Source organism: Bombus bifarius, unplaced genomic scaffold (genome assembly GCF_011952205.1).
Source record: "Bombus bifarius isolate JDL3187 unplaced genomic scaffold, Bbif_JDL3187 scf7180000007992, whole genome shotgun sequence".
In the NCBI taxonomy this organism is placed as follows: domain Eukaryota; kingdom Metazoa; phylum Arthropoda; class Insecta; order Hymenoptera; family Apidae; genus Bombus; species Bombus bifarius.
This window is the reverse complement of record NW_022884373.1, coordinates 10,110-36,507: the sequence shown is the minus strand read 5'-3', so window position 1 is coordinate 36,507 and position 26,398 is coordinate 10,110. Positions and strand designations below refer to the sequence as shown.

Here is a 26,398-nt window from a genome sequence, read left to right as displayed (position 1 = left end):
ATAGTGCAATAAAGTATTGCAAAATCAGAAAAAATTAAATTTGTCATTACTTTCCCACATAACATTCTAACATATTCAATTCAACACTCATCAAAATCATCCCTCTCATAGAAACTTTTAATATATCATACATTTTTGAAATACTTGAAAACCTGATAATTTAATTTCAACCAAGAATTCACTTATTAAAAAGAAGTTCAAATCCTTTTGTAAAAGTCGGTCGCCACAGAAATGCCATTCAGAACATGCAATATCACGGAGTTACGAAAGCAAAGAATCTCAACGAAGAGAGGTGTTCTCGTAGGTGTTATCGAAGCACAAAGCTTCCTGGTATAAGAGAAGGTTACCAATGATTTCGAGGCCCCGCCTACCAAGCAGGGGTTGGAAGCAACCCCTAGTCGCTCGAGTAGCTCGCGCAGGGCTGATTTCTATACCACGTTGTGGGCGTAGACGTACCGTAGACACAACCCCCGATGCATATACCCTGTCTTTTCACTGTTCAGCGAGATCAAATCACTCGTCTCAGTCCTATCTTTGATCTTGACGGTGCAGCAACGTGACTTTAAAATTACGCGACAGTTCGTGTGATCTGTTCGTTTATCAATACTTTTACCCGTGTCATTTTCGTGGAATCTGGTGACGAACGTTTTTCTTCGACAAAAAGGAATCAGAAGAAGAGTTGGGTAACAAGTATGAATCAGGATCAAGAAGTACCAGCCACGACTACAGATTTGGCTAGGCTGGTAAGATAAAAAATATACAATGGTACTACCTTATTGTTCCATACTTTCACTATACATAAGAATTTGGAAACGTTCATTACATAATAATAAATACGCGTATTTAACCTACACAGGCAAATACAACTTCGATTAAACAGTGCAATAATCGCATTGATAACTTTAAGACATGAGCGTATCTGACCCACACGGACGAATACTATTTATATCATACAATACAATAATTACACTGGTAATCTTAAGACCCGCGTGTCTGACTGGCAGATATACACAGGCAGGTGCTACTTCAATCAAACAACGCAATAATTGCTCTTCTATGTCTAAGAAGAAACGATACTTCCCTTGCCAAGTGTAGGAATAATGATAATTATTAACGATCTATTTTATACGTGAAACTCTTCTGTTACCGAAGTATACTTCAAGCCCATCAACGTTTCATCGCTCTGTTGTATCCATCATTACATATTCAAACAACACCATAAACAACCCAATAATTACGAGATACAGTTAGTGTTTGTCCATCGTAAAAGTTAAAAAGTCGACCAGATAGACAACAACTTGATCAACGTGACTCCCATTTCCGGTTTTCTCCCCATGGCGATACAATGGAGTCGTAAGCGTGGACAGTGAGCATAGTCAAAGTCAATGAACGCATAATGCATCGTACTCGCGCGATGATCCTCGAGTGTCGAATTGCCTTGGCACGCGCCACCACGCTCCGATGGTTCGTCCCACGGGTGCCACCCCTTTGTGCCCCCTAAACACGTAATTGTCGCCACCATTCAACCCTCCTGGTCTCTCCGGTGCGGGATACCCCCGTGCACGGGGCTACCACCGTGACTATGACACCGGTGAGCCGTGGGTGGTCGTCGGACACCCTTCGTAAGAACGAAGGGAGAGACGACGTGAAGCACTCGCTCGCGGAAACACTTGATTTATGTTTGTTGATTCTAAAAATCACTCGATTCCCACACACCAGCCCCGCTGCACGGATCCGCCGCTTAATTTACTCCTCTGTATCAGCAACATATGCTGACACTCGAGTTTCCCATGATTAAAAGCCTCTTCTTCGACGGGGCGCGTTTACCACCATGTGAATTTACCTGGGACGTTTCGATGATGATTAGATTGCGGATTCTAATGCAAATTCATATTTTTGAGAATATCAGTTAAAAAGTAGGATCTTGGTAGAAAATTGATTTATCTACCAAATATCATAGACGGCACTGCTCTTTGGATATTTTTTTTCGTATTATATGTGTTCTGTGTAATTTTGCATTTTCTAATTTCCCATAAAACCGCGGTTTAACGATGATACAAGATACTTTTGTTCTTTCAAAGAATACGAAGATAGTATTCTGGGATTGTATGAGACTATGATTACAGCGGATGCGTATTCTGCCGAATTGTTATTCGGGCAATTACGTTAGAGCAACTAAATGTCAGATGTTTCATTCGCCGGGACGATAGTTCATCAGGATACACATGCAGTGTAACCGTAGCCTAACATTACAACCATAAACCACGGCATTGTATAATATTATGGATAATATTCGTGGATTGCATTGAGAAGTACAAAGATACATGGATGAATTGTTTTTTTCTTAGGAAAACCGGAAAGTCAATGCGTGTATCGAGAGAGCAATTAGTAGATAGACTCCGTCGGCGACACATTGTAATTGCGAGTCCCGCTGTCATCCACGGTATTGTTCGTATTCTGTCCTTCGAAACCATCATTGTCTTCGCACCCTCGTCGAAGAAAGCGACGGAAAGAAAAAAGGGCGAGGTTTTCTCGTCAAAGTGGCAACGCCTTTCGCTTCTCCTAATTGATCAAATTGGACGACGACTCTTTGTTGAAATTGGACGATCTTTAATGAAGTGAAAATCTTACTTTCATCCTTGCTACGTCCGAAGAATACACTCTGTACTTCATCAAATGAAAGTTTCACGTCTTAATCCAACGATCCTCGTCCAAACCGGTGTATCAAATCTCATAAGAGCCTTTTCGGTTTTTACACAAATCGATGAACGAAATCGACAAGATCCGCTGATAGAAAGGGGAGTCCGTTTGGAACGTGTTGTCTGCTCGATGACTTTATTATAAACCGAACCGAAGTGCGCAATTACGAGGGTGGTGTACGAAGGGAATTGGGGTGACGACCCCTCGCAGCATCATCAGGAACGATGGGGCGTTCCCCACGATTCATGGGTATCTCGTTTTCACTAGATACAAACGTACGAGTGCGTTTGTTCGTACATGACACACGTACCCCAAACGATCCACTTACAAGCGCGTCTTTTACACGGAGACGCGTTCCCGATGGGAAAGGTCAGGGGGAGGAATGGCGAAGAAAGGTGAACCTACGGAAAAAGTTAAACGACACGCGACCGTGTTTGCGCGTTTTCCTTACGAGTCATTGCATCGTGAATGCACTCGATTAACCCCTGATCGGCTAAAGTAGCATTGGAGGATCTGTAAAACGCGCACATTGTCAAGATAGGGAAATTTTATGACTCAAAATAAGACGAAGATCGAGAATGTGCAAATATATTGAATTGTTCGGAAAGATTATAAAATAAAAAGGATTCAATTTTTTAGGATGTTTTTTTTAGAATGTTTTTTGCTGTGGAGAAATTTTTTTATTAATTATTAATAATAAACGTAGGTTTTATATAAAGAAAAACAGAAGCAACATTTCATGGAATAATATATGACCTGTTTCTTTTGATGTTATGGATCAAGTAGACTTCTCCAAATAGATATTAGAAAAAATTTTATAAGAATACGAATCAAATAATTATGATATTATGCTATAGTGTAATATTCCAATTAGCGTCCAAATAATTATATCATATCCACGTACTTGGCAAAAATTTCTGATAAATATTCATTTTCTGATACAATCAAATTCAATGCAGAATGCAATTCACTGTCAAATATGTTACGAACTTTTCGAACAAGAAAATTTGGTCAAATTTGATAAGAAAGGGTGGGCTACGCATAAAACCGCACGATACATTCTTTATCCCTTATTTAACGCTGTCGTGCCGCTAAATATCATTTGATATCGGGTTGGCGGGATTAAAGATTGAACGTAATATCGGGGAATGTAATTAAAATTTATATTAGAGGGCACAGCTTGTGGATTACAAGTGCTGAACCATCACGGCGACTAATTATAAATGACTATTAATTGCAATCAGAGGAAAATCCAAGGGACGAGGCAATGAACGTAAGACTAACCTATGAAACTGTGAAAGAGGAAGTTGATTACGTCTCTATAAATGATAATATCCTGTCGAATTAACTATAAAAGAAAAATGATGGATAATTTAGCAATAAAGTGATTATTTTATTATTACGTTTATCGTCAACGATATATTTTTATCGTGAATTTATGCGATTAGATATATTTCAAAAATTAACGGGAAGGTATCTAAAAAGGTATCCTGTTAACTCTATTACGTTCTTCAAATCATTTCCCACTCAATCAAGTTTTTCATTCCTAAATTTATATCTTCTAAATTTGATTAAAATATGAAAAAATCGATGTACATGATTTCTTATTTTAATCTCATATTAAAAATTGTCTTAAGACGTTGAAAGTCCCTTTATTTGTTGAAACAAGAGTAAGATCGAGACAGAGAAATCCGAGGGCTGCAACAAAGTTAATAAGAAGATTGAAGAGGATACTGAGCATGTTTGAAGTTTTCTTAAAATCAAGTACGATGTCTTTCGATTTTAAAGTGTAAGCGATCGGCTGAGAGACCGCAGTGAAACTTTATAAAGGAAAAGCAGACGGCGACACGGCGTTATTGGAATTTCCAAAACCGGTAACCGGCTTTACCACTAGATTGCTCCGCAAGGAGGAAACCATCCAATCGTTCACCGGATGTCCTCCTTGCCTCTTCTCTCGCACGTTCTCACTCTCTCTCTTCCTCTTTCTCATTGTGCCTGCTATACACTACTTTACTTAAAATCTCGTTCCTCGCTATTCCTTTCTGCTCCAAATCGCTTCGTTCTCTTTCCTTTCTTCTTGCAATTTTACATCAGTTCTGCGTTGATTGTCTTCGTCTTTTTTCCTCGCCCGATAGAACGCTCGCAAACGAGAAAGACTTTTCACTCCCGACTCCCGATATTTGAAATGATGAAATTAAAATGCAGAACGCTGGCTTTCTACGATAAAATGTGGAAATATTAAACTACGATTGAAGTCAAGTACGTACGTACATAAAGATCGCCGTCTTCGTTTTACAGTTTAACAAAGAATGAAATAATATCCACTGGAAATTGAACGAAGAGAATATTTAAGGATCACAGGAAAAATACCCGATTAATACTGCTTCGTATAGAAACGAACGTTTGCTACTACAAAGCGCTATTTTAACACAGACATCTATCTTTCCAGCCAAACGAAGAATTCAACAGGCTGAACGAACCACTTCAAACAGTTACCACAGGATACTGTCCCAGTAACTACTCCGTGACACAACCAAGTACCGAGGAGAAGCTGCACCCTGGTAAGTAGAACATGTATTTTAGGTGGGAGCGATATAGCAAGGTCGTAAAGTAAAGCACTAAGTAGGGTCACTAATTGATCTAACCGTACCCAGAGCCGTACGTATTTTCTACGACTACATCGAATTTTTAAAAGTTAGAAACGAGAAGGTATCAATTCATATTCTATGTATAAATCAGATAGAAAACCATCCTCCTCTTTTAAGAAGACTTTCGTTAGATATACTGCAAACGAAGAATTGAGTTAACATTATACTTGCCGGTCACAAGTACGATATTTAATACGAATTCACTGCTTTTATATTTCCTAGTTACTTTATTATAAATCTGTCACTTCATTTCAGATAAAACTTACCCAATGTAATGAATATGTGTTCTAATGAATCTATCTTCTATCTATCTGTCTTATTTATCTTGTCTCGATTATCGAAACTTGTAAACTTTTACTACTAACCGATTTTACTATCTTACTATATATCGTTTCCACCTACCATATCAAAACGCATGAAACATAGAGAAGACATCAAACGCTATAGCGAATGGAAGTCGTTCGATATTTCGATCAGTTTCGAATTATTCAATGAGACTTTTCCTGAACGAAATCGAGAGACGAGAAAGTCGAGGGCGGTCCGTACGGGTCACCATCCCCCGCTCGACGATTTTGAAGCTCTTTGATACGATGTTGCTCGGGAACACCGGGCCTCCGTCTTGACATGGAGTCTCGACTGCGTCTTCGTGCAAACACGTACACGTACACTGTACACGAAAGAGATCCACGCAAGCAAGAAAGCGTAGCGCGGCCCGAAGCACGTGCAGGATGTTCGCGAACTGTGTACAACGGGGCGAAGGGGGAACCACCCCCCGAAGAGAGCCTGTCACCGACAGGCAGTCGAGTCAATATCTTTATATAGTCGGATCAGGGATGATATTATTTTCTACGGTGCAATTACGTTTTAAGGCCGCACGAAACGGTAGAAAGTATTTCAAGGGGCTGACGATTTCTAGACTTTGTTTGTCAGGGCAATACAGATCGATTAACATAGGAATTGTAATGAATCGACGTTCTTTGTTCTGTGTTACTACGACTTAACGTTTTGGAGGAAAATATAGTTACGACTGGACTGAGAATTTTTATACAAATTTACATTTTTATAGTTTCGATTTAGATAGAAATTTGTTTTACGTATTAGAAACTATAGCGGGCACTCTATTCTGCATGCTTTATATATAGTATTTCTGTATAATATGCATTCTGTGCACCTTTAAATTTCGTGTAAATATATGGAAAAAATTTCCAGTCTAGTTATCACTAATTTTCTCATGCTTACGTTGGGGCAGAAAGAAAAAAAGCTGTGGCCATAAGGTCGATCTTGTTCTCTTAACAAATACAGAAAATTACTTCGTTGTGCGATAACATGACTATCTACACCGACTATCTTACATAATAATTACGCACGGTTTCGTATACGCTTCTATAAATTTCTAATTGATCGCGAAAATGTGAATTAAGATTTGAAATTAATAGAAACGTATGACCACAGAGTCGTATCAATTTGCTCGATGACCTAATGAAGAGGACGAGTGAAATTTGCACCATCGGTCAATTAATCCCTCCGGTGTCGGCAGTTTTACTTGCAGCCTTGACCTAGAAACGTGACACCACGACGGGAAGCCTCAGGACGAATTCAATAAGCAACGTGTTATCGCCGCAAAGAGCCCCATGGGGTAGTTGGAGCCAGTCGTACCCCCATAGGATTCGTAACCACCCTAGCAGCGTCTGGGCACAGTGATTGACACTTTATATCTAACATTGGCATGCCGTGGTGTGAACCACCAGTCAGGATGGTCCGCCTCCACCTAACTCAATCACTGCCTATAATGCTGCAATTTCTCTATCGTAATCACGTTACGCCCTACCCAGCCTCCCCATCCACTTTTCGGCGACGATTCGTCGCGAAGAAATATATTGAAACGTCGACACGAAAGAACGAACCTTCTAGCTTTCTCCTCTCGTTTTCGAGACTCGAACGGTTCTTCTCCTCGCGAGAAATGGAAGCAGAATTGCGACAGGAATATTCCGTTGACGATAGCTATTAGAGTGACTTAAAATACGACGCAAACTTATAAAATTTATTTTACTTCTTCTTACGGATATGGAAAAACGATATCAACAAATAAAAGAAAGAGAATGAGTAATTAACTTGCCGATGCCGTCAATAGTCTGTATCTAAATAAGGCAATCGATACGGATAAAAATTTACGTCATCTACGAAACCATCCTTGTCGTAACTCGATTTATCTCAAACGTAATAAAGAGGGAGACAGAAAAGGACATTTTTTATAACAAAGAAAATATGTTATATATAATATATAGCAATTTAAAATTCAGAATCTACGACAAAAATAGCAAAGATTTATTAAAGATAGATGTCTTAAAATTTCCAAGTGGCTGAATATATCTTAACGATATTATTTTTCGTCTATAAGTATCCAATCTCGAGTCTACCATTTCTCGATAGGTTTCTCAAATTTTGGGTCGTACGCATCGTTATTACAACTCGCGACAAAACGCGTTATTACCCACGAACTATGAAGCCAAGTAAATTCGATTCGTCAGACTGGATTGTGATTATGAACAAAACAAGGTTACTGACAAGTGGCTACCCGTGGCGAATCCTAGAGGCCCATTAAACAGACCCCACGTAACATACATCTCTGCCGCATTCTTATGTACATGCCTGCATTGAAAGGGGTTGTTTTTGCTACTGATTCATCCCCCAACATTCAGTCTTTGTTCCGTCTTATGGCTCTTTCGCCGAATCTTATTACAGCTCAGACATCGTGTTTCATCATGACATAATTATCCAGAAATCGTTTTACACCCCAAAGAATATACGCTTAACTCGTTTGATTACCCTTCCGGAAGGATGACTAAAAGGTAATTTTATATTTTGCAATTCCTATATTATCCAGTATCCTCTGGAACGATTCATCTTTCTGACGTCAACTAGCAACAATACAAAAGTTTAAACCTTTAATAAAGGCATAATGTATGTATCTTAGAAAACGCAACAACAAATTCGGATATATCCGACGAAGAAGGGCTGGTCAAGAGTCTGGGTGAAAGTCTCGGTGGAGGTTCGGAAGATAGATTTTCTTTTATCTGTAACGGTTTCTGAATTAGCTCTTCAGGGGTCGAATTTCGACGGGTAATTTCACACCCCTCCAACCTGTGTTACTGCAGTTAAAAAGAAAGTATCTATTATTTTTGGCTATTATTATATCTATTATTATTATATATTATCTATTATTTTGACTATTTATATCAAACTTATAAAGTTTCATCCAAATCGGGGCGGAATCAATCGTGACCTTTCCTTGTGAGTCAAAAATAAATAGAAATAAAGAAATTTTATAGGCTTAATGGATATGGTGTTCGTACCATATTGTAATAAAAATATGTTTTTACACAATTGTAAAGAAAAATACAAATATAAGTACCGAGAATAAAAATCAAAGTGACAGGGCAAGCAATTCTTTCGATGTTTCGAGCATCGTACATCGTTCGAATAATTATCATCTAACATGCTCGTATTATTTTTGACGATAATGGACGTTCATTGGATTTGACGAAGTAATACGGTAGAATATGTGAGGCATTAATTTCAGGCTGGGATAATTATCCCCGAGTAACCATAAATCATTATACCACCAAGTAATTCCTTGCTTGGCTCGTAAAGTAAATGTATGAAATAAGAAAGATAACGTTTAGATCTTGTCGCATCTCTGTCAGTATAGAATAACAATATAGCATTCTTTTCGTAATTTCTTATCGATTGACCTATATAAACGTAGGCTATCTTTGTAACGCTGTAGATAAGAAATTAGTAGAATATTTTAAACATTCTATTTATTCAAGTAAAATATTAATGTATAAAATCAAAATTTCATTGCTCTTGGAAAATGAAGAATTTGCAATAATACTGTTACGTTTTAAAAAAGAAGTCACTTAAAAAATCAATGTAAAACTTGATTTCAGAGAATGAAATATACCCCACACAGGAATACAGACAAGAGCCATGGCTTCAAGATGGTAAGTTTTGTTATAAATAACTTCTATCAGAAATATAAAAGCCGAAAAATCCTACTATAAATAAAAATAATGTTTTCTAAAATTGCGAAGGGTTGAAGTATCAACTGCCTGGATAGCTCAGTCGGTAGAGCATCAGACTTTTAATCTGAGGGTCCAGGGTTCGAGTCCCTGTTCGGGCGAATTTATTTTTTATTTTACCATCAAATCGATCAATATCATTTAATATTGCCCTAAAAATATAAAAATTATTATATCTTTTCATTCGCAGAGAAATCGTTATAATAGGTTCCATTAACTTGATTGAATTACAAGAGCAAAGACGAGTACAGCCGCTTTGAAATACTCGGCTTCCGTTCCACTTTCCTTTCAGTAGAACAGCCCAGAGTTTCCGTAAACTAAAAACCCACGGTAAAATTCTTATAAACGTTATTCCTTGCAAAATGAACCGGGAAACTATCCATTTATCGAACAGTTCGTAAATCTTCCACGAAGATGATTACACGCAGTGGCCTGACTATTCGGAACATTAATTTTGATTACTTTGACAAACTGGAATGTAATGCACGATGGATGCAGTGTAATAATCACGATAACGAGGGGACCTTCTGCCACTGTCAGTGGAGCGACTGGCTACCCACCAGGCGAACCTAGCGAACCATTATTTTACATCTTACGATGATCTTTCTCTCCTATTAATATTAGTTTGAATTCAAGTTTTATCCGCCAGAGTATTAATTATTATCAATCATTGATTCCGTGATATTATTCGAGGAAAAGCAGTTCAAGAGATACATTCACGCTATATTTTGTTATTTGCCAATGACTCAGTCAATTTTTTAATACATAAATTATTTTTAAAAATCTGTAAATAAAAATCTGTAAATAAAATAATCTGTAAAATCTGTAAATAAGCTATTAACGGCTCCGTTCTAAGAATTTTTGAATTTTAAAACTGATAATTAATATTTGCTGAGAAAGTATCTCGGATAATTTGGAAATTACTTTTTAAAGAAACGACGTGCAGTCTAAGTGTTTGACTCGGGGAACTGTTCCGTACGAACGAACAGGCTGACAGAATTTATGCAGCAATTTAGTATCGAATAACGCTATTTCATTTGCAGTTCTAGCGATTTTCTCACGCGAACGATCGTTTCTTAACGATAAATTTGTAAATTATTATGTTACAGGCAGCAGCTGCGAAACGGAGGACAGCGAGCAGTACGTGCCAGAGTTCCATCGGATGACAAGTTAGTGTGGCAGAAATTTATTCCTCTAACATCTTCGATCAGCCGAGGCAACTCGCGATTTCCCGAGATTCACCTAATTACGTGCTATGTTCCAATCGTGTCAAATGCTTGACGAACCGCGTAACACGAAGGAAGTCAATCTCGATCGAAACGGAAGCTGCACGGAAATGTATCGCATATGCAATTCAAGTGTCAATTTAGAAAGTAGCTCGATACAATTTACGCGAATAGGAAACTACGAATTTGCGATTTCGCGACTCTTGCGATTTCGCGACTCGCGTTTATGACAAACCTCTAATCATACAGTACCGAAACATTATTACTCGACTGAGGATATTTATGTAGAGACAAATTTTTGTGAATGCAACATAAGCAGAAATTTCACCCATTGAATATTATAACGAGTACCCTAATCTGCATATTTTATATATTTTCCATACTGCCCCCGCTAAGAATCTGAATATTTTAACCGATTTGTAGGAAGGATACGCGATAAAATATATAAATCAATGAGAAACGAATGATCAAAAGTAACGCATCGTACCTATCATCTTCTTATAGAATAAAATGTTTTAAACGCGATTAACCGATGTTTCCAGCAATTTCAATTAAAGATTATTGCTTGAATTAATCACAACATAAGCTTGAAAGAGTTTTCCTTATCTCACCTGTTTGGAAGTCTGGAAATAAATAACTTTCCAGTAGTGTATAATATTTTATTATAAATTTTGTTGAAAAATTGTACCATCGTTTGTTTCGCTCTTACCTATGCGTGTATAAGTTTCTATAGGAAGATATGCAAATATATAAATGCTTAATTAGTTAAGGTAAATGCATAAAAATCCGCAGTCTAATTATTACAAAATATCTTGAAAATCATATTGAAGATCTTGCAATCTTCGTTCGTTGACAATGAAATTTTTTCGGAGGGGCAATATTGACGAGGATATTAAAAAAAGCCGATAAATCGCCCGAGGCCAGTGTTTTTAAAGCAGCAAGATAGAGTGAGCAGAAAACTGCCGTCGATTATCGATATCGCATTACACGAGGAAGCACTTTATATTAAGTCTTAAAGGCTTCTTTTCTCCCCTTTCTTCAACCTCTGGCTGATTAGCGTCTCTCTACACAACCGCGCCGTTTATCAAAGCTGTTTTAATATCGTACGTAAAAAAAGGAGCTTCCTCTTCATCTTATTGGGTTGCTCGGAAGTTCGTTGCGTTTTTGGTCTTTATGAAATTTATTCGCGAAAAGTGTACCTTGGATTTTCAAGCAATTTCACATTTCTACGGACATAACGAAAAAAGAATGGAACTGAAATAGGCACACGTTTCGTTTGTTAATTACTACAACAAGTATTCTATTCTGAATATTCTATGCACTTTTTCATAAAAAAACCGCGGTCCAATGATAGAAAATTCAATAACCCAGGCATCTGTGAAAACTACCTTAAATAATTCGCGGTGGAAAATAACTTTTCGAACATCCGCCACGAAGCCACATAGTTTTAGTTTCATAAATTTCTAATAAAAATATATCACTTCGAAATTTTCGTTAAGTTTCTCGGAACGATCCGATTCGTTCGGTTATCGCGAAATTCTTAAGAAAATTCCCAGGCTCTATCCGTATGTGTACGCGTTGGAAAATCTGGCAAATATTTCGAGACGCGTCGAATCGGCGAGCAAACGGCCAGGGGGAATGGCGGATAATGTCTATATACTTGCATGCATACGCGTGTTCTCCTATCGTTCGTGTGTTAACTCGATAAAGAAAATTTCGTATTGCACACGATCGTTATATCGTTCTCTATATCGTGCTCGATACACTTGCCAACTCGACTCGTTCAATTTCCACCGTAATTTGCACAATTGCAACCTGGCAGCCTCCCGTACGATGCCGTACATCAAATTTGCTCTTCACCTGTTAATTTTATCCGTTGCTGGACTCGCGCGAGATTCAGCTCGTTCATTTGCACACGTAATACGTATGCAAACAATCAGAGGGAACCCTGTTCGAGGTACACAGGCCGATGGGCGGGTTCAGATTTGCCAATAAACTTTTATTCCAGGCTTTGTTTACCGGATGTTGTTACGCCCGTTGTATCAGTGTAAAGTTGGAAAAAAGACTGTCCGTGTTTCTTTCTCTCTCTCTCTCTCTCTCTCTTTCTCTCTCTCTCTCTCTCTCTCTTTCTCTCTCTCTCTCTGGGTCAATATACATCGTTAAATGAGATGAGGTTGTTCACGTTGTTATCGTTAAACGATAGATTTAGCTTCATTCGGAACAGAGTGAATAATCGTCATAAACCGGGATACATGGAGTGTTGATTACTTTATGGAAAAAAGATCAGGCTGAAAAATACAATTGTTTTGTAGTTATCCGATCGAAGACTACGGGTGAAAAATACGATTGTAAAAACTCTTTTGTAGAGCAGTTTTTAAATTCGATACGTTGCCAACCAGTTGCACGTAGAAGCTATCTTTGCGTTTGGTCCTGTGGTTAAATATGTTCTTGTGTCATCTTGTAACTCCTATGTATATTCTCGAATTTGTTCTAGACGTTATCAATACGGTTATACTAATCGAGTCTCGTGACAGTATCGATGAGACTTCGAAATGGAGAAATTTGTACAGCACGTACAATATGCTCGTAAAAGCGTCAACAAGTATTGCGATACTTTCGCGAGTCTCTGTATTTTCAAGAGATATTTTCGAATTTGTCATACTACTTTCCCTTCTTCGAATATTCCACATTAAAATACCACTAATTTCTTTCAGCTATCGAATGACAGAAATATGAGAAAATTAACAAAAATTATCTTCTCGTGTGTTTTGCATCTTTATACTCTTCGATTGAAACTGGCTGTTATCCAACATCGTTTCTAGTCGTGTAAACATTGTTTTCCGCCGCGAAACGAGATGTTCATAAGTTCCACGTGAAACCGTACGATTTTTTCGTACCGTAGGGTCGGCGCGGCTGTTCTCTCAGCGAGTAAACTTCCGATGTTTGCAAATACAATGATTGCCCGAGGCCTCTGACTTATGCTTCCCACGGCCAGAGCCTGTTTGATTTATCGAGGGCGCACCCCCGGCCGCGTAAAATCGTCGGCAGCCCCATTAGGAAGCGAATCTATCCCCACGTGCCGTTGCAACGATGCGCCTTCGCTTCCGCAACGACACGCGCTTTTATATCCTCGCCCTGCCGATCTTCGTCCCAAGAAACGATCCTCGTTCGATCGTTAAAATCATTGACCGTTCGTCTGTACATCCGCGACTCTATCCCTCCCCAAAGACATTTTTTGCATCTAAATGTCTATTCACCCTTGCTGCTTCTGGCTAATGTACAGCTTCGCATTCTTGCAATTTCGTAGGATAAAATTTAACGTTGATACCGATCGACGTATATAAAAATTCAACGTGTAACTTAACTTTCACTTTCGAAGTGTAACTAGAATTTTAACACGTTATACCGCGTTATATAGCGCTGATTGTCTGTTTTGTTTAAAGATAGAGCAACAAACAATGTAAAGGATAATTTTAAGAAACGACGATATCGATCGTCTTTGACTAATGTTCAGCGTTCGATCGCTAAAATGTTACAGTATACGGTACACTGGTTTTTACAGACGCCAATGTCAAACAGGAATCAGCGAATTGCAGAAGAATCGATGATACTAATTACTCACAGTATCAAACGCCAATGTCGCAAGGTAGCACGTTCCTCGATCTCGATCCGGAGAATCGCAGTAATTGCTTCGGGTAAGGAGGACAAATATATCCAGCAATGGAAATTTCAAATAACCTGCTGTTTCTTCTGCATCTATGGGCAATCTGAAAGCACGGAAATGCATGCAGCGTGTATACGTAGTATGCAAAGACACACTGCCATTCGTAAATATTAAAACATCTATTCGCTGCACGTTTCTCATGAAATTGAGAAATTTTTAATTGTTTAAGACTTTACGTTGTATATAAAATGTACGAAACAAGCGAATAAACGCGTAATAAAAGTAACGAAAGTAAAAAAACTTGCACCAAATACACACGTTATTCTTATACGGAAGATATTCTAATATCTGGCCTAGCTTAATGTATCTATATAAAATACCCGAAATACACTATGATATCCAACGTATAAAACAATTTTCTACTTGGGTTACGTTTCTTTTCTTATCTCTAGTTATCCATAGTTATTTTTTGATCATCTATGAAGATACGTACTCGCATAGATATTCGCAATATTTCCATTTACAAAAATTAAGAAATTGATGCGTAAATTGTTTATGAATTGAAAATCTAGAGTCGTTTGTATTTGTTCGTGTATAGAAATACTAAGATGAGCTCGAGGACAAGCGAGGCCACGAAGAACGTAGCGGTGAAGGAAGAACCAGCGGACAGAGGATATGGGGAGCCGATTTCCGTGACGAGCATCCCCACATCAACAGCTCAGGACACTCGAAATAGTAAGAAATCTATGATTTGTTGGACAAATGGAACGTACAATTCGATAGATAATATTCTTAGCTCGCTCTCAGGAGCTGTTTGGAACAACGAGATTTCCGAACCGATGATACCCTCTTTTCGAACGTGCACCGTGACAAATCTCTTGACAATAGATCCACGTGGCGCTTTACTACCCTATAGATCCCATAAATAACTGGAGCACGAGGGAAGTACTCGGTGTTCCATCCATTAATCGAGCTCTAGCTCGAGTTGCTCTTCCGGTCTCTGTTTTTAGAGCGCCTTGGCGACCCGAAATTCATCGTCTTATATTTTATCTCCCTCTTCATTATCATTACAATTCCTGTTCATCCAATTAGGACCATTCAAAACTTCCGATATTTCTTGGTTTTTTAGAAAAATCGAAGAAATCAAATAGCAAAATGTTCGAACAAGAGTTACTAACGTTTTACAGACAAACGTGTTAATAACTTACGATTTGTCTTCATTACAGCTCATATTTTCTCCAGCATGCGTGCACTGCTCTAACGTCTTTGTTATTTTATTAAACAGCTTGAATTTTTTCCCTAAATTACAAACGATGAGCGCACGAGTGATTTAAGTAGATTGCAAACGTTTTGCCTTATCACGAATACAAAGGTATTCTTCCATACGGTGTAATAATAAATTAATTGTCACTCGGTATACATATAAACGATCGTGTATGTGTAACAATGATTTAATTTATTTGACGTAATGCAAAAGTATTCGACCACTTGTACGTAGACATCTTTCGTGATTCTATTATCTGTGTTATACGAATCATTTCGAAATTGCATTAGCACGATCATATCGATCGTATCTCGTCATACTTTGTTGTTATATTTAATTTGAGAGTCACGACGGATTGATTTCGCGTAGAGTCTAGAGGGAACGATTTTGATTCTGGGTCAAACGATTCGTACGGAAGCCGGCTAATAAATTTTCAGCGACGTTTTAATGCGAAATTCCTTAATAATCCCTGACGAAGTTCGTCGCTGGTACACTGGACTCGCTCACGCGTGACTAAGTATACGTAAGTGAATAATTGAAGAATGCTTTCAACTCGAAAGCTACGGAGAAGCGCTTCGTAGAATCCAGCGAAAGCTGCTAAACGAAGGAAAGAGCATAGAATTCTCTCCCGAGGGAGATTGCAAGTCGCGAAAGCTTTCTCTTGCATTCAGGATACAGTTGATATTGCAGATTTTTCAATGAAAAATACTCTTCGAGGCTCAGTGATCAGCTTGATAAAATTCTCGAAGCTTTCAAAGGGAAGTTTCACGCTAGATTTATAGAGCATTGCTTAATAGTCTTCGAGGCTATGCAATCTACACGTATAACGTAAAAGGTAGAGCCGACGAAGGGTTTGCAAGCTCATGCTTTGTAATCAGACCGATTAGTCTTCCTTTATTCACGCACGTACACCAAACGAATCCTTTAGGAACTCCGCTGCTATATTCGTTGGCCGACACCGTGCGCGTATACCCATTTACTTCCAAGTCACCCGGGAATTATGCTTCTACTACGTCTCTTCGCGTAATTCTCCCTCCCATTAAGCCGTTTCAATTATTTACACGCAGTTTAGGTTAATAATAAGACCATACCTATCGATATTGATACACCCTGACACGTATAGTTTCAGTGCGTTCTCACTCGTGAAACGCGTGCTCCTCTTCAATGAATTTAATTCCTGAAACGGTATTACGTACGTCGGAAATCTGATAATAAAATGATCAGTTTCCATTGACGAAACTCGTTTCACAATCGTCGCTTGTTCCCTCTAATTAAATTTAATCTTTAAAAAAGTACAATTTTTTGAAAATTTCAACGAAACGACCGATGATCGCTTATGCAGACTGCCAAGGGAGCATGTTAAACGTTTCTGTCTCCCTAGTCCACTAAATCGACCAGTCGTTGACCAATATAGCGGGTGGAATAGTAATAACCTGTTAATGGGTGAGGCAGATTGGTCACCATTTCGCTAATTAATGCCAGTACCCGGCTCACGAGGATTACAATCGGTCCTCCTGTATTCTATACTGCTGTATTCAACAACTTAGAGTTAAACGTAAACGATATGCATGAATAAACAGTCGTTGCGAATCGATTCGATCCCAGGATCGGCAGAATCTGCCTCCTGTGAATGAGCAGAAAGCAAAGAAGGTCATTTCAGCGCGTCAGGTGGGTGGAAAATGGACCTTGCATTATTAACCAGCCTCTACTCCGGAATTCGGGGTTCAGGGAGACAGAGATAGCAGGATAAAGACAGGGATGGAGAAGAAAATGAGAAGAGAAGAGGGAGGATGAGCGAGAGAGTGGAAGGGAAACAAGAGATGGCGAGAGTAAATGAGAGAGGGAAGAAGGGAAAGAGAGAAAAGAACCGAAGCTCCTCGTCTGAGAGTGGACGAGTGGAGGCCGTCCTCTTTTCCGTGCAACCCTTCTGCGCGCCGCCCCTGACCAGTCCTGGCTTCAACCCTTTTCCTGTTTGGTACATCGCCACCGGTTTCATCAGCTCGCGATTAATTTTAATCTAAAACTACCCGCAAAGCCTCTGCCCTCGCTTGCACGTTGAGGTCAACCCCTTTCGCCCCTCTTCGGAGAGAGAGAGTGCCAGATTGGCCCGTAGCTTTCAACCCTCCTCCCCGCGATTCCTGTCTGTCTCGTCTACACGAGATCGGGATCCGACCGACGTTTGCCAGCTAGGAAGCTAAAGCTAACTTGCCGACACGATTAACTTTCCCGGCCCTTCCTCCTCTTAATTTCACCTCGATGACTGAGATTTCCCATTAATATCGGGTACACGGTGTATACCTTGATTTCCAACCGCAAGCCCTATCGAATAGAATATTCCATGTACATACGTTGCACATCCTGCGAAGTTAGTACGTTTCTTTTTCCACGAACGAACGAAGTTACAGGTTTTTTAATCGACGAGCAAAAAGATGGACTGCATCACGGCTGACAGCGTCGCGTTCCGGCTCGGTATCGGCAAGGGGCTTCTCAATTTTTCAATATTCCCGGTACACGACTTGGAACGTAACCGGATTATGGTTCGAGAATAGCTTTTTCGGCTCGAGGGACCACGGCATCAGCGGGATGCCGGCGGTGGTGGATGCTCCCTGTGAGGAGAGCACCCGATTAATATACATATCGCGCGAGCTCTACGCGGTATTTCAGGCGGTGCCGCTATCCGCGAGCTCCGCCATCCCGACAACCCCGTGGGCTTTGAATATCAACCAATTTCCTGCCGATATTTGTGTGACGAGCACTTCACCGGCAACCGCGCGTGAGTGCAATCGCTAATACGTTGCTTGCGTTTCGTTCTTTCTCGTGCATCCGAGAAATTTCTCTTGTCCATTTCGTCCTTGTCCGTTCTTCTTCTACCGTAGACTATGTTTACGCTGGATATTGTCAGCGTGTTTCGATGAACTGTCGTTCAGACGAACGAAACGACGAAATTATAAACTGTTCATTCATCCTCGATATAATAATTGTATCTTTCTAACGTTAAAGGATATATCGAAGATGAAAATATGAAAAAATTGTTACTCGTATATACGATTACTCGTTGCGATACCATATGAACTCTCGATTGCTACTGTGGCATCCTGGAATACCTCACATACAGAAACGTACACATAATGCGGAATTTCACTAATCTTCGATTAGGTTGAATCCTATCATTATAAACTACAAATCAAAATTTAAATTTTCATTAGAATACCTTAAAATCCCATCAGTTAACATATAAATTAATATATTTCCGTATGAACATCTATCGATATAAATTATAGTAATATATTTCTCTTTCAACTTAACGAGTTAAATGTTAAACATTTTCCTAAAACATGAAAACCCTTGTTTTTTGTTTTCCAAAACGAGAATGAGAAATTTTGGAATACGGAAACCTGAAAATCTCTTCAACTCGATGATGCAAATTCCCGCAGGCAACAGCATGGTCTACCAGCAACAGCAGCAATACGGAAGCGGAACGAGAAACGCCAGAGGTTCGCCATCGCCTAGTCGGCCAGCCAGCACTTCCTCCGCAGCTTCTCAATGGCAATCGACGATTCCAGCTCCTGGCGAAGCTTTCTTTCCGCGACAAGAGAATTGGAGCTCGGAAGTGTACGGTAAGAGAAGCGTGACGCCCACATGGACCGAGCTGGGAGTTCAATTAGAAGGCAGGAATCCATCGTGGGAGAGACAGAGTAATTGTTATCAAAAGAAAGGATCTCCTAGCTCGTGGAACACAGAGTATAGTAGCAAGAGGCCATCTTCGGCGACGGGAGTGTCACCTTGGAGCGAAATGTCTGTTGGCTATCAACAACAACGAAGAGGTTCTCTTCAATTGTGGCAGTTTTTAGTCACCTTGTTGGACGATCCTGCGAACGCACCTTGCATTGCGTGGACTGGTCGTGGAATGGAATTCAAGCTAATCGAACCGGAAGAGGTAGATTGCATTGCTATTACAAATTTAATGCTCCTCAATTTATATTTTTACGATCATTGCCCAAAAAATATGAAACCTAAGTGTATTTAGATTTATTTGTCTATTAGACGTAACGTGTATTTTTCTTTCGAGTATTTTCCTCGGTATTCGATATTCACTTTCTTCTTTCTTCAGTATTTCCTATGTGTGAATTCTGCACAATTTTACATCGTTCGGTTTTTTATCAATTTTTTGAGGTAAAAATATCAACAGTCTAGTCACAAAGGACGTCTCGCTTAAGCATCAAACGGTAAAGTGATATATTTCATTTTCTTCAGGTAGCTCGAAGATGGGGAGTTCAAAAGAATCGACCGGCAATGAATTACGATAAATTAAGCAGATCATTGAGGTACTATTACGAGAAAGGGATAATGCAAAAGGTGGCTGGAGAGAGATACGTGTATAAGTTCGTGTGCGATCCGGAAGCACTTTTCAACATGGCATACGGCTCCGCAGGATCGGCTGGTCTCCCCAGCGAAGTACAAAACGGCGTTCGAAGTCAATCGATATCCAGCAAGATCTCATCTACGAACGATGTTTCTGATTTAGCAAAACATCCCACCAGTGGCTACGGTGATGCAGTTCTTGCCATGTACTCGAATACCGCAGCAGGTCGGTAGCTCAATATATATACATCGTAATTAATATCGAGTTTACACTACTATCGCGAACAGTTTGCAAGCAGATCGCCATCTAATATACGCTTTAAATTATATCTGTCAATGATGTGGTCATCTTTTTGCAAGCAACTAGCAACACGTAGATGCGCAACACAGTTCATTCGAAAGATAGTATACCAAAAGGCATATCACATTCGTTGGAACTGACACACATATTACGTTGGTTCAATTACAGAGTTCTAGACACTAAGCAGTTAATTAAACAATTCTTAGTCCATTCACCTACGGATGAAACGTGACGCACTATCATACTATACACAGTTTCCTAATTGTACAAGACATTACATGAAATAGCAATGTATGTTATTATACGCGATAACCTTTTAGAATTAATGAAAAAGAAAAAAAGTCTCTATTGGGATTTAAACAAACACATTGTAGTGATAAAGATTGCAAACAACGATCAATCTGTAAAATTGGATTTGCGATCAACAGTGTATGGGCCATCCAGTTTGCATCACCTGCACCAGTACCTCGGTGGCAACGAGGGTTTCAAGGCACCATCGAACAGATACCATTCCCATTACTCGCATGAGTACAACGGAAGTCACCACCATCCGCCCTCGAGCTACACAGAGACCTTCCTAAACTACGGTCGCTTGTCGTCCCACGATGCTCCGACAGAATCGAGGAGCCAAGAACTCGCGAGAATTCCGTACGCACAGGAAACAGAAGGTATCGGCAGAGAACGAGAAGCGTCATCGATTTTGTACGATGGCGTGCAGAGAACGCAATTACCGGCTGCTCCAACGCTTTCCCAACCAACCTTGCTAGACGCTACCACCACCAGCTCGAAGATCGAGCAAACTTCGTACGCCTGCCTCGGCGTAGGCAGCTGCGTCTGCTGAATCTCTCTCAACAGTCTCAACTTTATCGGAAGACGGAAAGTCATACGCATCGAGAATTGACTCTCGAGAAAATCTCTAGTCATAGATTACCCCGTACTACGTGCTTACACGTTATACGATTGTATAGGTGGCTTAAGTATAACGTGTAGGTGTTAATGGAACGCACGGTTTGAATGTCAAGCAGCGTTCGTCCATGGTCGTACAGTGTCTTAATTTATACAGAAATTAGTTGCAACATCGCACAATAACTTGACTTAAGCGGATGATAATGTTGTACGATGTTAATTTAAACAAGGATAGGTAGCAATAACGCACGATGTCTTAATTTAAACAAGAATTACTTACAATGTTGCTAAATGTCTTAATTTAAACAACAATTAGTAGCAATAGTTACGCTATACGTATATACGTATATACGCAATAACTCATACTATATCTTAGTTCAACCTCTTGAAGCACAAATTTTCCATCGGTTGACTAACGAAAACTTATCGAATTTCTTGTTAAAGGAAAGATGAAAATGAAACTGTGTGTACGATACATCTTTCGTAAGGTATACATATACATATTTCGGTATAAATATGCATATTTCGGTATAAGACACTGTAATTTGAATTTATAAGAATCAATGCCTAAAACGATCTATCGATGTACGTGTTATATGGTCAGACAAAATTTGGTAACAATATGTCACGATGTCTTAAATTAATCAAGAATTAATAGCAATATCGGAGAAAAATAGAACTGAGTTTCCTAAAAATAGACGCTCAATATCGACTCATTACGCGACCATTGACAAACGTATTTCAGAATCGAGACTCGAATCGCGCGTACCACGAATCTTGTAAATAGCGAAATTCGAAGGCGTATGTATGATGGTTCGGATCGACTAAGAACCCTTTAGCTCGGCAGATCCAATCGCTTGTGATCGTTGTTACATTGCGCGTGTCCGAGTAGTTCACCAGGATACTGTAACTTCTGTAAATACCAAATAAATCTATCGAAACGTAAAAACGCAGTCTATGTATCCAAGGTTCCTAAACAGCGTCATTAGCAAGTTTATTTTCCTGTATTATCGAGAAAGATGCGCAAGAAATCACCGTCGTCTTACTAAAAGTAAATGCGGTGGAATGCTCGATATGCGAATTAGTACGAGTGTAAACGGTTATGCGAGCATGAGTTACACACAGACGAATCGTACGTGATCGTGCGCAGAGACTTTCCATGTCGATCCTTCTTTTCGCCGTTGTATTAGCAGTTAGTGACGCAAACCAAAGACTACGGACTGAGGTCGGCTGCGTATTTCGGGCTGTGACACATAGTAGATATGTTTATGTCGGCCCCTCTCTTTTCCGCCGACTCTCAAATCGTCTATCCTTGTTCATCCGTGAGCAGTTGTATCGTTGGTGAACATCGCCGACCAAAGCCGGGTCCCGGTAAATCTGTCTGCCACTGTCAGTCGCGCAGTTTCAACGTTAGAATCTAAAAGTCCATTCGGTTTCTTGCAACTACTACGCGATACGGTCTATCGTCGTGTTAGGAACAGTGTCATTGATCCGATCAGATTAATTGCACACCAAAGGAAATTGATATCGCCTGCATAGTTTTGGTAAGTGTCTGTCGAAGTTTTCTTATCTCGTTATCTTTTATCTGATACTATCGATCACACGTGATCTATTCTCTAACCGTCGCTGTTTCCACCTTGTTATTTGGATCGACGAAAACCGCGAAGTTTTCTCATCGCGTTGTTTTTTATCGAATAGTCTGGACGATATGCCAGCTATTTTTTAAGCGGTGCTATTTCGACGCTGCTATTTGGATCGACAAAAAAGCGCGGCGTTCAAATTGCAGTTTGCACAAATATACAATTTCGACCATAGTCCGGCTTGTATCGATCCTTCCATAAACCAATAATTACGTCAACGATAAAACTGACATGCTGGCGTCACACTCTCGTCGAGTGTTTCTCCGCCTCTGTTTGCCATACCTAATGATTGGCCATACCGTTCAATCGATCGCGTGAATTTGCGTCGCGTCTCACGTGCCTGCCACGCGTTGCACGCGATCTCGCTCGATTATACGTACGTATATAGAGGACGATGAACGTGTTGATTTTCAGCAATGGGCCGAAGCAAATCCACGGAACCGGAAGAGTCTGCGATGGGCTTCAAGGACAAGCAGAAGGCCTTGGACACGCTGAAGGCTTTGGAAGGTCGTGATATCAGTTATCAGTACCACGTGATCTCTAGTTTCGTGAGTCGCTCGAAACGGACGCTGCAGATCACCAGAGACGAGGAGAAGCTGGCCAATCTTCGCGAGGCTTTGAAAGTGTTCGAGGATTGGTTGACTGATTACAAGGAGAACAATCGCAGCAAAGAAAACCTTGCTTATTTGCCAATCGAGACTATAAAAGGCTTCAGGAATCTTGCCAAAGAGTACGATGTTCTGGAGGAGGAATTCTACAAGTAAATATCAACATTTTCTTCGCAAGTATAGTTCTTTCAGCGAGTCTTTTCAAATTCAATGACCGATTATTTTTTCACTTAGCGCAATACGAATTAGTTCTCGAAAGTTAATTTGATTCGGTGTAGCTTTGTTTAAACCAATTCCAATTGATTTTACACCAATTCAATTACACCAGAATCTAGGTGTAACTCAAGGTACCGAATATTAGCAGTTTTCAGTTTTATTACGTTGTTTACTACCTTCTTGTTTATTACTGGCACCGTTGCAATAGAACGCTTATTTTTAAAGTATCTTCTAGATTGTTTAGCGTTTTACATTTAACGCGGTGAAAATAATTAATGATCAATTTTATCAAAAACCATATCATATTAAGCAAAGATAAAATATGTGTATGTTTTAACATTAAGTACAGTAAAGTAAATTATTGTGACCAAGTATGATCCAAGAAAGAGGTCATTGGTGTGTTTCCTTAATTTAATGTCAATGTTACACGTGATCATTTACTTGCGTTTACTTCAATATTTTTTTGATTCATTCAATATCTAGGTATTCGGTATAGATCTATTTCTGTATTTCACGTGTTTCCGAATTTTCAGCGCGTACAAGAAGGAGAAAGGCGATTACAAAGGTCTGCGTGCTGTTAAAATTCCAAGCGGAGAGACCACTTGGGACATCGAAAGGAATCGAAGGTTGAAGGAGATCATCGATAAGATCAAACAGAAGCACATGCAATGGTACGAGACCGATGTGGGTCTCTTCCGGGGACTCCCAACCAAGGAACACGTTCGGTGCATTCTGCTGGGCTATAGTCCAGAGCCGACCAAGTTGAAGAAACTCATGACCCAGGTGGAAGAAAAATTTCCATCTGAGAATAACGAAGACATGGAGGTTGATAAAGACGACAAGGGTAAAAGCGTGAAAAGAAGATACAGCAGTTCGTCCAGCAACGAAGAGGAGGAGGACAACGAACCGAAAAAAAAGGTAGCGAAACATTCATCTGAAGAAGAGAAGACTGAAAAGGAGGAAAGCGGACTCAGTTTCAAAGATAAGGAGAAAGCTTTGCTGAGTATAGAATCGTTGGAGGGCAGGGACGTAAGTTATCAGTATCATGCGATCACTGGCCTGGTGAAAAGAGCTGAGCGGGTGATATCGTGCACAAAGGACGAGCAAAAGATCAAGAACATGAAGGAAGCCGTGGAAGTGTTCGAGAATTGGATCACGGATTATAACGTGAATGGCCGAGCTAAGGAGAACTTCAATTATTTACCCATTGACTTGGTGCAAGCCTTCAAGCCGTTGGCCGACAGATACAAAATCGAAGACAATGGATTTCTTAAGTAAGTACATTTTTTATCATCTATATATATACATGTATAATTATTGTTAGACTACGGATTTGTACGTGTTTATGGGAAAAGGTGCAAAAATACACAGAATGCGTATAATATAAAGAAATGTATAAGAAGTATAGAAGGTACAGTACTTTTTACAATATTTAATAGATAAAACAATTCCAAATTCCATTATATTCATAAAAATATGGATATGCGTAAATATCCGTAATCTAATTATTATTAATATATGCTATATCGTTATTATTAGGGAATAGAATATTATTTATGGTAAAAATATATATTGCAACATTCTTCGGTATATCCTACAGAGCGTATGAGGAAGTGGAGGGAGATTACAAGAAACTGAGGAACGTTCAAGTACCAGACTCGAGTGTTACTTGGGACATAGAAAGGAATAAGAATTTACGAAGTCTAGTAGACCGAATCAAAGAAAAGAATATTCAATGGTTCGAGACAGACGAAGAACTTTGTGGTTTTCCAAGCGAAGAACATACTCGATGTATAATGTGGGCATTCAGTCACGACGCTGGCAAACTCAAAAAACTTGTGCCTACCCTGGCTGAGAAGCTAAAATCTTAAACAAAATTATCCTACGAATACGTATTAATATCCACAACTTATATACTTAAGTTACCATTATATGTACAAAACATTTTAGTTGTATTTTTGTTCAACGATACTGATAATAAAGATAATTTATTTTCAATATTTCATACGACTTACGTATTTAGGAGCGATAAATTTGGCGCCTCTAGTGACGACATCTGACGACGGAACTAGAACATTCCGCTTGCCGGCTCCCGGTTCGGCGACCGCCATCTTTGTTTTCGTCGTGCTCGAAAATTTCAAGATGGCGCGAGATGTCAAAGTTTTTTGACCGCGGAACGCTCAATCGATAGTTTTTATTGCCGCTGTACGGCTCGCGAGGGTGGGTGAGTCTCGGGTCCGGTTTTGAGGTTAGGGTTAGTGACTCGGTGACACTGGAAACGGCGGACACAGGTTCTCGTGCGTGCACAGCCACACCGGAAAAAACGCAACTGTCTCACCCTTTTTGACGATCCAGTGACAAGACGAACGCCCACACGATTTCGCGTTGTAAAATCTCCGTAAAATTCGTGCGCTGAAAATACATTCGCGAGAGAATGGCTTATCTAGTCGATCTGTTTATGCACTATGTATCAACAAAATCTTGTGGAACAAGGGAATCTACGTATTTTAAGCGGTCTAAAAATAGCTGTTGCTTCCACCGAGGTTCGTAGACCTTTTCCCTGAACGTAATCGCGGAGGCGGTCGACAGCTCGAGTTTACATCTCAGGATCGATTAACGAGAGATCGCGATGCAACACGTGACTTAACGATCCACCGTGTTGGTCCTACGTATTTGACGCAAGTTCAGGAACCTGAGAACGTTATCGAGAACTTCGGACCATCGGTGCGTGATCGATGCGTGAATCGAGTTCTGAAGTATGTAACGGGGCTCCTAGAAGGA

The 26,398-nt window shown here is 39.7% G+C and overlaps 2 protein-coding genes and 1 non-coding gene across 3 annotated transcripts; all 3 read left to right on the top strand.

The window, feature by feature from the left end:
* The first annotated feature begins 493 nt into the window (after positions 1 to 493).
* On the top strand, positions 494 to 21,898 carry LOC117205622 (ETS translocation variant 1). Its single transcript, XM_033444232.1, has 9 exons — positions 494 to 743; positions 5,150 to 5,261; positions 9,299 to 9,352; positions 10,540 to 10,599; positions 14,219 to 14,351; positions 14,919 to 15,055; positions 19,019 to 19,521; positions 19,839 to 20,172; positions 20,676 to 21,898. The coding sequence occupies exons 1-9, from the start codon at positions 693 to 695 to the stop codon at positions 21,086 to 21,088; spliced, it is 1,797 nt and encodes a 598-aa protein (XP_033300123.1). The 5' UTR covers positions 494 to 692; the 3' UTR covers positions 21,089 to 21,898.
* Positions 9,459 to 9,531, top strand: Trnak-uuu. Its single transcript has one exon. It is a non-coding gene; the product is annotated as a tRNA-Lys (tRNA).
* Positions 21,899 to 22,372: 474 nt separating the features above from the next.
* LOC117205621 lies at positions 22,373 to 25,617 on the top strand. Its single transcript, XM_033444231.1, has 4 exons — positions 22,373 to 22,697; positions 23,208 to 23,553; positions 24,151 to 24,891; positions 25,218 to 25,617. The coding sequence occupies exons 2-4, from the start codon at positions 23,210 to 23,212 to the stop codon at positions 25,486 to 25,488; spliced, it is 1,356 nt and encodes a 451-aa protein (XP_033300122.1). The 5' UTR covers positions 22,373 to 22,697; positions 23,208 to 23,209; the 3' UTR covers positions 25,489 to 25,617.
* The last annotated feature ends 781 nt before the right edge of the window (positions 25,618 to 26,398 follow it).